Raw genomic sequence first — 12,130 nt, 5'->3', positions numbered from 1 at the left:
ATTTCAAGTCATCCAAACCTCCTTGAAGAATTTCGTTATGTTTGTCTCTCTAAAACCGCTGCTCTGTGTATATGTACCGTTAACTTTAAGTCAACAGACATTTGTCGATTAATTTTTTTAGGCTTAGCTTGAGAATCAAAAGGACACTGAGTAGTTGCCCTTAGTTAATGGATAATACATACAGTTTTCACCAGTTCTTTTAGATTTGACCCTCAGTCTGCGGTACATAGTGAATAAAATTGTTATTACTAAACTTCACCATGATTATGAAGAAGCGAGTCTTACTCAGTAGATCGAGATTCAGTCACCAGTTTTTAGAGCCCAGCCTCTTAAGGCATTAATGGAATCTCCCTGCTGAAATATAGCTTGCGCTGCTGAGAAAGCTGGTACAATTAAAAGAAAGAAACTAACTGAATAACAGCAGGAAGGAGGAGAACATGGTGGATAAAAAGTTGGGGGTTTATCTGATGTGCGGATAGCTATAGCTCCATCATAGCCACTGCTTATTATTCGAGAGCTGGTGTACGCTTGACGCTTCTGAATGTGGAATTAGGGTCTAGGCATTCTTTTACCCTTATAGATAAAGTGAGTGTAGTGTATAAAAAAAGGCGTTAAGGATGTGCAAATGTAGGCTTGTATACAGAAAAAAAAAATAATGTCGGTGGGGACCCCGAGCTCAAACAAGTAAAGTTATGTTACAGAGAGAGAGAGAGAGAGAGAGAGAGAGAGAGAGAGACCCACTAACTTTAGACCCCACTTGACCTTTTATTCCTTTCACAACGTTTCTTCTTCCCCTTCATCTCAAATAGGTCTTCTCCAGTCCATGGGTAATGTTTTTGCCTTATGACCCTCCGACTCCTTTTATGTTAACTTGGTGTTCTCTTTTGCAAGGGGCTGCCAGACCCCGATATCGCCCTCATTCTCTTTGGAACAATGGGGATTAGCGGAGGCTTCCTTAATCGGTTTCTTCGTTGCAAATGGCTGCGGGCGAGAATAACCGCTGTCGCCTCTCGAGCAAAAATGACTTGCCGATGATTCGCCTTTGCCTGGCGGTCCCTGGCTTCTGCTTCCTTGCCAGCCAGTCAAGATTTCGAAGATTCCTTCTCTTCGTTCTGTCCGGCGTCTTCTTCTTCTTCCTCTTCTTCTTCTTCTTTGGCGATCAGTCAAGATTTCTTCTCTTCCTTCTTTCTGGCGTCTTCTTCTTCTTCCTCTTCTTTTTCTCTGGCGATCAGTGAAGATTTCTTCACTTCGTTCTTCCCGGCGTCTTCTGCTTCTTCTTCCTCCTCTTCTTCTTCTCTGGCGATCAGTGAAGATTTCTTCTCCTCGTTCTTCCCGGCGTCCTCTTCTTCTTCCTCTTCTTCTTCTTCTTCTCTGGCGATCAGTGAAGATTTCTCTTCGTTCTTCCTGGCGTCTTCTTCTTCTTCCTCCTCCTCCTCCTCTTCTTCTTCTTCTTCTTCTTTCTTCTTCTTCGGCGATCAGTGAAGATTCTCCTCTTCGTTCTTCTTGGCGCCCTCTTCTTCTTCTCTGGCGATCAGTGAAGATTTCTTCTCTTCGTTCTTCCTGGAGTCTTCTTCTTCTTCCTCCTCTTCTTCTTTTCTTCTTTTTTTTCGGCGATCAGTGAAGATTTCTTCTCTTCGTTCTTCCTGGCGTCTTCTTCTTCTTCCTCCTCTTCATCTTTTCTTCTTTTTCTTCGGCGATCAGTGAAGATTTCTTCTCTTCGTTCTTCCTGGCGTCTTCTTCCTCTTCTTCTTCTTCTTCTCTGACGATCTGTGAAGATTTCTTCTCTTCGTTCTCCCCGGCGTCTTTTTCTTCTTCTTCTTCTTCCTCCTCCTCTTCTTCTCCGGCGATATGCAGAGGAGGCCCCGATATGAGTTGCAAATTACCGTTATTAATATAATTGCGGCTGCAAGCTGCGGTGACCGAGATTATGAGCGATTACTCGATGATTGGTCGTTGTTTGGTCTCCGCTGCTTCGGCTGCGGCTTTGTCGTGTCGCCGCTGTCCTAGTTGTTTTGCGGCTCTACTCTTGTTCTACTTGGCGCTTCCGATCGGGTTCTGTTTTTTTTTTTTTTCTTTCTTTTTCCGGTTTTCCTTTGTGTTCTCGTTTCGTCTTCGTTACCCAGTTGTTGAGGGATTTCATTTCCACGTTTTGGCAGTTCACAAAGTTATTTTGATCGCATTTTGATGCTACTGTACTAGGCGGTCTACCTAGGGGCATTAGTGTGTTTCGCCCCTCGGGGAACAAATGTGATCAAATGCACTTAGGGACATTTGATCCCCGAGGGGCTAGTACTAATACTAAACATGGCGAAACAGTGTAGAAACAGGCGGGTAGACCGCTTACTAATGTAGCACCCGCATTTTTATATATTTTTAATGCATGGTCTTTACGTATGTGTATGTACGATTTTGTGTGTGTTTGTGTGTGTGAGAGAGAGAGAGAGAGAGAGAGAGAGAGAGAGAGAGAGAGAGAGAGAGAGAGAGAGAGAGAGAGAGAGCAAGCAATATCTATATAAAATGCGGATAAATTGTGCTATCTGAATAGTACAGTCAGTCAAACTGACTTTGTAAGTATTATTCAGAATCACGTAAGTTAATCAGGCACCGTGAGGTGTGTTTACTTTGCAGTAAACACACTCAGACAGTTTACATATGCGTTTACATGCGTGTCTGGGATTTACACACCCAGAAACCTTGACCTTTTCGTCTCTGAATATTTATATTTTAAAAAGGACATATAAAACCAAACGCTCATAAATTCACAACTGAATGAAATATAGGGATAAAGGAAGCAGAAATTAAATGTATTCAGATACATAAGTAAGAGCTTAGAAGAAAAAATGTAGCGAAGAATATTTTCAGCAGGTTGGTAGAGTAATGACTGGGCACAATTGGTAAATAGCCGGGCATGTTTTGGTTAAGGCTGTCCATTCTCTTTATTGACCAGGAGACCAGGCGTTGACCTGGCCGTCATCTGGTGATGCATCAGCCTGGTCTGTACCACCTTGATGCTGGTGAAGACATTTTGGTTAGCAGGTTTCTATTTCCTTATTTAGATTTCTTAGTTTGTCAGAGGCCTCGTTGTAACCCATGTCGTGTCGTCAGATGCTTGTGTTTTGTTTTCCTTGAAATCAGTGAGATTTATCATTAATGTGTACCTCTCTCTCTCTCTCTCTCTCTCTCTCTCTCTCTCTCTCTCTCTCTCTCTCTCTCTGGACTGAATAGTATTGAATATCAAGGTGTTTTTGCATTATAACGCTACTTGATTATTCAGAGCACAGATTCTGCTTCCATGATGAGAAAAAAAATAGTCGCAAGAATCTGGTTTTTCCTCTTAACTCTTGGAATCGTATGAACCGGAAGCCGTGTCCCTTGTAGCTTTATCTGCATATTTGCGCGTGCATATACACATGCCCACATATATAAATATATATATATATATATATATATATATATATATATATATATATATATATATATATATATATATATATATATATATGTGTGTGTGTGTGTGTGTGTGTGTGTGTTGTGTTTGTGTTTTCACATATTAATTAGATAAATTTCCATTTAATTTTACTTTCCGTTTAATCCTTTTTATCATTTTATTGGTTAAATTTTTAACTATCTTTTTGTTTACTTATTCTTTCAGGAGAGAATATGCACGTAATTCTTTTTATGCTTCGCTTCGAAGCCTGAGATAACGGCATCACATAGTCCAGCACCCGCTGACAGGAAAGAGAGAGAGAGAGAGAGAGAGAGAGAGAGAGAGAGAGCTCCTGATAATGGTTATTATCGAAATTGGATGTCAATGTTTACATGTGTACGTTATGTGACCTATGACCTTGAAACGAGCAACCCTTGCTGTTGACCTCTTTATTGCTATAGATTTCTCTTGCTGGTGACACAGCCTTCAATTACGGGCCTATATTAGGGTCTGGATCTGTTCAGCATGTGCAGGTACTCCTCGCTGTAATTGGCAGCATGCTAATAGAGAAAAGTGTGTATTCACCGGGACTGTATACTTTTTTTATATAATTTTGTATTTTGCTTTAGATTAGGGTAATAGTCTACACGGAGGTTTGGCATTTATTTTTTCATTAGTTAATTTTAGTTTAAAATATACTTGTTTGGTTGTTGAGTTTGATTTTCATTTTATTCATTGTGATTTCTCCTTTTTTGTATGACAGAGGAACACCATTTGTTTGCCCATTCGATATGACTGTGTTCACATTATGAATATAAATGACAGTATTTTTTGGGGTCATTTTTGATCTGTCATTTTTTGACAGCCTCTTGGTTTTGAGCAGGGCTGTTTATTGGGCTCATGTTGATGAAACTCAAATAAAATCGATTTTAAATTCATAGAATATAAAATAAGTTTGAAAAAAGATACTTTGAAACATAGGGAATTTTATCCTCTGAAGGAAAGTAGTTTCCATTTTCATATTGTGCAGACTACCAAAGGTGTTTATCACTGATACATTTATTTTATTCTTCTAGCATTGCCCTCTAAGCAGGTTAAAAGGAACATGTGATACAACAACAGACATGACAGTAATCAGATGTTAAGTCCCAAATAAAATGCACTGGCGTAAGTGAGGTGGAAATTTTTATATAGCCTTTTTGTACCTGTTGGATGCTGTCCAAGATTTCATCGCTATGGAGGTGACCTCGTAGTTCAAGTTATGAGAAAACTCTCTCTCTCTCTCTCTCTCTCTCTCTCTCTCTCTCTCTCTCTCTCTCTCTCTCTCTCTCTCTCTCTTTTTGTGTTTTTTTTTTTTTTTGGTCACATGGTTAAGTGCGTGAGGCATGAACCATTTAAGAAACGTTTTACTCTGCAGAAAACAGAATTGATGGAACTCTCTCTCTCTCTCTCTCTCTCTCTCTCTCTCTCTCTCTCTCTCTCTCTCTCTCTCTCTCTCTCTCTCTCTCATTTTATAAAACGTAGTTACTGGGTGGATATCTGTAGAACTCGCTCCCTATCTTTATAGTAAATAACGTTAGGAAAGTGCTGGAAGATTTGTCTTGTTTAGAAGTACAGATGAGTTACAAGTTCTCTCTCTCTCTCTCTCTCTCTCTCTCTCTCTCTCTCTCTCTCTCTCTCTCTCTCTCTTTGTGTTTTTATATATATATATCTTATGTTATTATTTTTTTCTTTTTTCCTCACTTACCTTACCCATCCACATTTTCCAGTGATTAGCACTGAAATTATGGGTTGAGATATTCTCTCATTTTTACAGTTCTTTGAGAGCCCTAATGTTATATATTATCATCTTACTTTGTAAAATAAACTTTTTTGTTGGTCGCTGAAGTAGGCACGTCCTTGAAAAGATGGAGGAATGTAATAAGTTATTTGATAGATAATATAGCATTATAAGCTAAATGCACATTTTCGATAGTGCTTCTTTAATGCCCGCTCTTCATATGAGGGCATTTGTCTATCAGTTTATATTTTGATTCATATAGTAATTTAATTGAGTTTTAATTTTACGTTTTCAGTGTATAAGTGGAAACTTTTAATTTGATATATACATATGTGTGTATGTATATGTATATATATATATATATATATATATATATATATATATATATATATATATATATATATATATATATTATATTTATATACAGTATACATGTATGTGTATATATATATATATATATAAATGTGTGTATTTATATATATATATATATATATATATATATATATATATATATATATATATATATATATATATATATATATATATACATATATACATATACATATACACACACTCACACACACATTGTAGGAAAGTGACACAAACAAATAAAACTGCGAAAACTGTATCGAAAGAGAGGATGCAGGAAGTACCTTAGAGTAGCCTTCGGTTATTTCCCTACTTTCTCTTCCTCGAACGACTCTACAACAGGACATGGGTAGATAGATGGTGCGATGCTCGGATGGAAAGTGAGGTGCAGTGCTCCCCAATTATGAGCATTTTCCTAGCAACGCCTCTTTTGCAGCCCGAGGGATTTCTCTCTCTCTCTCTCTCTCTCTCTCTCTCTCTCTCTCTCTCTCTCTCTCTCTCTCTCTCTCTCTCTCTCTCTGGAAACTGGAACTGGAAGCTGCTTCTGTGTTCGTGATGTCTTGAGGAAGATCTCCCACCCTTATATGTGCGTGTATAGTGAAACGGGAAACTGCTTAACTCTTGTTCGTGTGCTGCTTTGAACGAGCCATCTCCTTACCTCCCCTTCCATCCGCAAACCTCCCCATCTCTCTCTCTCTCTCTCTCTCTCTCTCTCTCTCTCTCTCTCTCTCTCTCTCGTACACGCATACCTTTAACCTATCCCCGGGGGCAGTGGAGGAGGAACATCTTTTGTGCAGTGGAGTAGAAAGTTTTCTCCTGTCATAGTACTCGAGGAGTAGTGATAGTAGTTGGAGTAGCTGTAATTGGTACGTTGTAGTAAGAGTCGTGAAACTTTTCGACGAGACCTATGGCTATAGCGTGTTTGCTTGTGTGTGCTCGTTGCTGGAGAGGTGACAGAAGTATTAGGTTATTCTAGAGACGCCAGTGGTTTGAGAGAGAGAGAGAGAGAGAGAGAGAGAGAGAGAGAGAGAGAGAGAGAGAGAGAGAGAGACACTATCCATTGATCTCTTATAGCATTTTCCTTTTGTAAAACCCTTCAGTGGATATCAGAGTATGTGTTTGTGAGAGAGAGAGAGAGAGAGAGAGAGAGAGTTTAGTCGTAGCATTCAAGAGGTTGGAGAGACCTACATACCCACTTCCAATTGCCCCTAGCACCCACACACACGCGCGCGCACCTACGAACTGACGCACGCACACCCGGTAGTAAGCGATGCTGATGTGTTGTGGCGTTCCGAAAGGTTTTGCTTAGGCCCGTCCGTGTTATTTGCTGGCGCCACAGTGTCCGGCAGACAAGAAGACGCTTTCTTTTGTTTTCTTGGAAAGTTCATGAAACTCGGAAGGTCAGTGTCACTGCCGCTCCAACAAAGGTTTAAAATAAAAAAAAGTGAACTGGGAAACGATAAAAAGAAGGGCATAAAAGTAAAAAAACGATTGGAAAAAATGACTGTAAAAAGTTTGTCGTTACCGTACGTGATGAGGGATGGAGTTATCGGTTTAGATAAGACATTGCATGATTGCCTCAGGCAAAGAACAACGGCGGTCAGACATGAGCACGTGCTTGTTTATGTTTTATGTGTGTGTATATCTATCTATCTATCTATCTATATACATATACTGTATATATATATATACGTATTTATATTTACTTATATTTACATGTATATATATATGCATATTTATATATATATATATATATATATATATATATATATATAGAGAGAGAGAGAGAGAGAGAGAGAGAGAGAGAGAGAGAGAGAGAGAGACACCTTAGTGTGAATTTGCCTGGATACGATAGGTAGTTATTAACATACCAGGCAGATGATGAGAGCAAAACAGAGAGAGAGAAGAGAGAGAGAGAGAGAGAGAGAGAGAGAGAGAGAGAGAGAGAGAGAGCGAGAACGTATTAGAGACATCGCCATCGTATTCCTCGCATGAAATATATTCTTACTCCGCTTGAGGAGACGAATCAAAACCTGCGTTGTTTCTGGAGAGGCCGTGACCTTATTCTGCTTGAACGCGCTTTTTCCAGTCGCGGTCGATGGAGCTTTCGTTCGATTTTGGAGAACTCGTCCGGCAAAAATGTTAGTTGGTTTTTAGTGTTTACATTCTCAGGATTGTCCAAGATAGCGACTAGACCGTTGTTGTTTGTTTTTATGTTTTTTCTCTCTTCATCACATTTTGGGGGTTTGGTTTTGTGAAGGTCTGCTTTGCAAATGAATTAGCTTTAGGTGTGCAGTGCATGCACGCCACTACTACTACTACTACTACTACTACTACTACTACTACTACTACTAATAATAATAATAATAATAATAATAATAATAATAATAATAATAATAAGAAGAAGAAGAATAAGAAGAAGAAGAAGAAGAAGAAGAAGAAAGAACCATGTAATTAGAGGTAAAAAATAATGGAATGAAACGACTGTATTTCACGTTTTGTAATTCTAAAGACTCACTCTGCAAAGAAGACGCGTTTAAGTAAAAGAAAGAAAAAATCAGTGTAGTCAAAAAAGAAAAAAAACTGTATTAAAAAAAAAAGGGAATAGAAGAATAATACAGTAAGCGCAGAAGATACAGCTTACGATAAATTGTAATGGCAGTGATGTACAGACGGAAAGACAAGAGAGAAAACGTTAGGAGAGAGAGAGAGAGAGAGAGAGAGAGAGAGAGAGAGAGAGAGAGAGAGAGAGAGATGAGATTTGAAGGAGGGAATGTAGTTATACAACTGAGAAGACTGGATCCCGGTAATAACGATGATGATAATAATTATAATCATGAAGCAAGTACAACAGAGAGAGACTTGCAGGACTAGAAGAGAACGGAAAGTGGGACAGACAGACACAGAGAGAGAGAGAGAGAGAGAGAGAGAGAGAGAGAGAGAGAGAGAGAGAGAGAGAGGATGCACATAGGAAAACACATGCAATTGTGGAGAAGTGTACAAGGGGAAACTGGAAAACTTGAAACTGTTATTTGACGAACAGAGAAAAATCGAAGAAATGAGTGAAAGAGGAGACGTTGAAGAAAAAGGGAAGACAAGGTAGCTAGGAATATAGAATAAAAGCAAAAACAAGTAGCGGACAAGAACATGAAATAGCAGGAAGTGGAGAGGAAACAGAACGTGGAGGAAAAGGAAGAAAAACGGCAAGGAAGATGATGAGAATGTGGTGAGTAGGCAGGAAATGCGGAATATGAAGAAGACGAGAGAGGGACATGAGGAAGACTTATGACGGGGGTGTAATTAAAAACACAAAGAGAAATGAATCAATTGATGGAAAAATTAAGCAAACTGTGAAGAGGGAGGATAAGAGAGGAAAACGCAGATAAGAGAAAATTAAAGGGCAAGAAAGAAGTAAAACAAAGCCAAATTGATGGAGAGTAAGAATAAATATAAAATAAATGTGAACTATACCTACATAATGAAAAATGATGAGCAAGAAACACAGCAAAGACTTGTAAGAGATGACGAGGAAAGTGCATATCAAGAAAAACAGTGATTTGGAAGGAAATGTTCGGAGGAATATCAAGAAAAACAGTGATCTGGAAGGAAATGTTTGGAGGAATGTCAAGAAAAACAGTGATTTGGGAGGAAATGTTTGGAAGAATATCAAGAAAAACGGTGATTTGGAAGGAAATGTTTGGAGGAGTATCAAGAAAAACAGTAATTTGGAAGGAAAAGTTTGGAGGAGTATCAAGAAAAACAGTGATTTAGAAGGAAATGTTTGGAGGTGTATCAAGAAAAAGTGATTTGGAAGGAAATGTTTGGAGGAGTATCAAGAAAAACAGTGATTTGGAAGGAAATGTTTGGAGGAGTATCAAGAAAAACAGTGATTTGGAGGGAAATGTTTGGAAAAGTATCAAGAAAAACGGTGATTTGGAGGGAAATGTTTGGAGAAGTATCAAGAAAAACAGTGATTTGGAAGGAAATTTTTGGGAGGAATATCAAGAAAAACAGTGATTTGGAAGGAAATGTTTGGAGGAATATCAAGAAAAACAGTGATTTGGAAGGAAATTTTTGGAGGAACATCAAGAAAAAACAGCGATTTGGAAGGAAATGTTTGGAGGAGTATCAAGAAAAACAGTGATTTGGAAGGAAATGTTTGGAGGAGCATCAAGAAAAACAGTGATTTGGAAGGAAATGTTTGGAGGAATATCAAGAAAAACAGTGATTTGGAAGGAAATGTTTAGAGGAGTATCAAGAAAAACAGTGATTTGGAAGGAAATGTTCGGAGGAATATCAAGGAAAACAGTGATCTGGAAGGAAATGTTTGGAGGAATGTCAAGAAAAAACAATGATTTGGAAGGAAATGTTTGGAAGAATATCAAGAAAAACGGTGATTTGGAAGGAAATGTTTGGAGGAGTATCAAGAAAAACAGTAATTTGGAAGGAAATGTTTGGAGGAGTATCAAGAAAAAAAGTGATTTGGAAGGAAATGTTTGGAGGAGTATCAAGAAAAAATGATATGGAAGGAAATGTTTGGAGGAATATGAAGAAAAACAGTGATTTGGAAGGAAATGTTTGGAGGAGTATCAATAAAAACAGTGATATGGAGGGAAATGTTTGGAGAAGTATCAAGAAAAACTGTGATTTGGAGGGAAATGTTTGGAGAAGTATCAAGAAAAACGGTGATTTGGAAGGAAATGTTTGGAGAAGTATCAAGGAAAACAGTGATTTGGAAGGAAAATTTTGGAGGAATATCAAGAAAAACAGTGATTTGGAAGGAAATGTTTGGAGGAATATCAAGAAAAACAGTGATTTGGAAGGAAATTTTTGGAGGAACATCAAGAAAAAACAGCGATTTGAAAGGAAATGTTTGGAGGAGTATCAAGAAAAACATTGATTTGGAAGGAAATGTTTGGAGGAGCATCAAGAAAAACAGTGATTTGGAAGGAAATGTTTGGAGGAATATAAAGAAAAACAGTGATTTGGAAGGAAATGTTTGGAGGAGTATCAAGAAAAACAGTGATTTGGAAGGAAATGTTCGGAGGAATATCAAGGAAAACAGTGATCTGGAAGGAAATGTTTGGAGGAATGTCAAGAAAAACAGTGATTTGGGAGGAAATGTTTGGAAGAATATCAAGAAAAACAGTGATTTGGAAGGAAATGTTTGGAGGAGTATCAAGAAAAACAGTAATTTGGAAGGAAAAGCTTGGAGGAGTATCAAGAAAAACAGTGATTTAGAAGGAAATGTTTGGAGGAGTATCAAGAAAAAGTGATTTGGAAGGAAATGTTTGGAGGAGTATCAAGAAAAACAGTGATTTGGAAGGAAATGTTTGGAGGAGTATCAAGAAAAACAGTGATTTGGAAGGAAATGTTTGGAAAAGTATCAAGAAAAACGGAGATTTGAAAGGAAATGTATGGAGAAGTATCAAGAAAAACAGTGATTTGGAAGGAAATGTGTGGAGGAATATCAAGAAAAACAGTGATTTGGAAGGAAATTTTTCGAGGAATATCAAGAAAAACAGTGATTTGGAAGGAAATTTTTGGAGGAACATCAAGAAAAAACAGCGATTTGGAAGGAAATGTTTGGAGGAGTATCAAGAAAAACAGTGATTTGGAAGGAAATGTTTGGAGGAGCATCAAGAAAAACAGTGATTTGGAAGGAAATGTTTGGAGGAATATCAAGAAAAACAGTGATTTGGAAGGAAATGTTTGGAGGAGTATCAAGAAAAACAGTGATTTGGAAGGAAATGTTCGGAGGAATATCAAGGAAAACAGTGATCTGGAAGGAAATGTTTGGAGGAATGTCAAAAAAAAACAATGATTTGGAAGGAAATGTTTGGAAGAATATCAAGAAAAACGGTGATTTGGAAGGAAATGTTTGGAGGAGTATCAAGAAAAACAGTGATCTGGAAGGAAATGTTTGGAGGAATGTAAAAAAAAAAACAATGATTTGGAAGGAAATGTTTGGAAGAATATCAAGAAAAACGGTGATTTGGAAGGAAATGTTTGGAAGAATATCAAGAAAAACGGTGATTTGGAAGGAAATGTTTGGAGGAATATCAAGAAAAAAACAGTGATTTGGAAGGAAATGTTTGGAGGAATGTCAAAAAAAACAAGTGATTTGGAAGGAAATGTTTGGAAGGAATATCAAGAAAAACAGTAATTTGGAAGGAAATGTTTGGAGGAGTATCAAGAAAAAAGTGATTTAGAAAAGCATCAAGAAAAACAATGATTTGGAAGGAAAGAGGAATATCAAGAAAAAGTGATTTGGAAGGAAATGTTTGGAGGAGTATCAAGAAAAACAGTTATTTGGAAGGAAATGTTTGGAGGAGTATCAAGAAAAAAACAGTGATTTGGAAGGAAATGTTTGGAGAAGTATCAAGAAAAACAGTGATCTGGAAGGAAATGTTTGGAGGAACATCAAGAAAAAACAGTGATTTGGAAGGAAATGTTTCGAGGAGTATCAAGAAAAACTGATTGGGCAGGAAATGTTTGGAGGAGCATCAAGAAAAACAGTGATTTGGAAGGAAATGTGTGGAGGAATATCAAGA

At 37.8% G+C, this 12,130-nt stretch overlaps 2 protein-coding genes across 4 annotated transcripts in view; one reads left to right on the top strand and one right to left on the bottom strand.

Moving 5' to 3' along the window:
- Positions 1 to 12,130, top strand: part of LOC136849248 (DNA oxidative demethylase ALKBH2-like) — a 657,271-nt gene that overhangs the window by 479,820 nt on the left and 165,321 nt on the right. The gene's annotated exons all lie outside the window — the stretch shown is intronic.
- LOC136848960 (uncharacterized) lies at positions 1,164 to 5,189 on the bottom strand. The gene is made up of 4 exons (XM_067121771.1): positions 5,175 to 5,189; positions 2,945 to 3,011; positions 1,765 to 1,910; positions 1,164 to 1,466 (listed from the first exon to the last, which is right to left on the bottom strand). The coding sequence occupies exons 1-4, from the start codon at positions 5,187 to 5,189 to the stop codon at positions 1,164 to 1,166; spliced, it is 531 nt and encodes a 176-aa protein (XP_066977872.1).

The sequence above is a fragment of the Macrobrachium rosenbergii genome, chromosome 20 (genome assembly GCF_040412425.1).
Source record: "Macrobrachium rosenbergii isolate ZJJX-2024 chromosome 20, ASM4041242v1, whole genome shotgun sequence".
NCBI lineage: Eukaryota > Metazoa > Arthropoda > Malacostraca > Decapoda > Palaemonidae > Macrobrachium > Macrobrachium rosenbergii.
This window is presented reverse-complemented; position numbering and strand designations above follow the sequence as displayed.

Excerpts from the sequence above, each read along its gene's own strand:
- LOC136848960 (XM_067121771.1), bottom strand. Across the intron at positions 1,911-2,944 it reads GGTCAACGCCTGGTCTCCTG|CTTGCAGCCGCAATTATATT; the intron begins GTCAATAAAGAG and ends CGGTCACCGCAG. Across the intron at positions 1,467-1,764 it reads AGAAGAAATCTTCACAGATC|AAGAAGAAAGAAGAAGAAGA; the intron begins GTCAGAGAAGAA and ends TGATCGCCGAAG.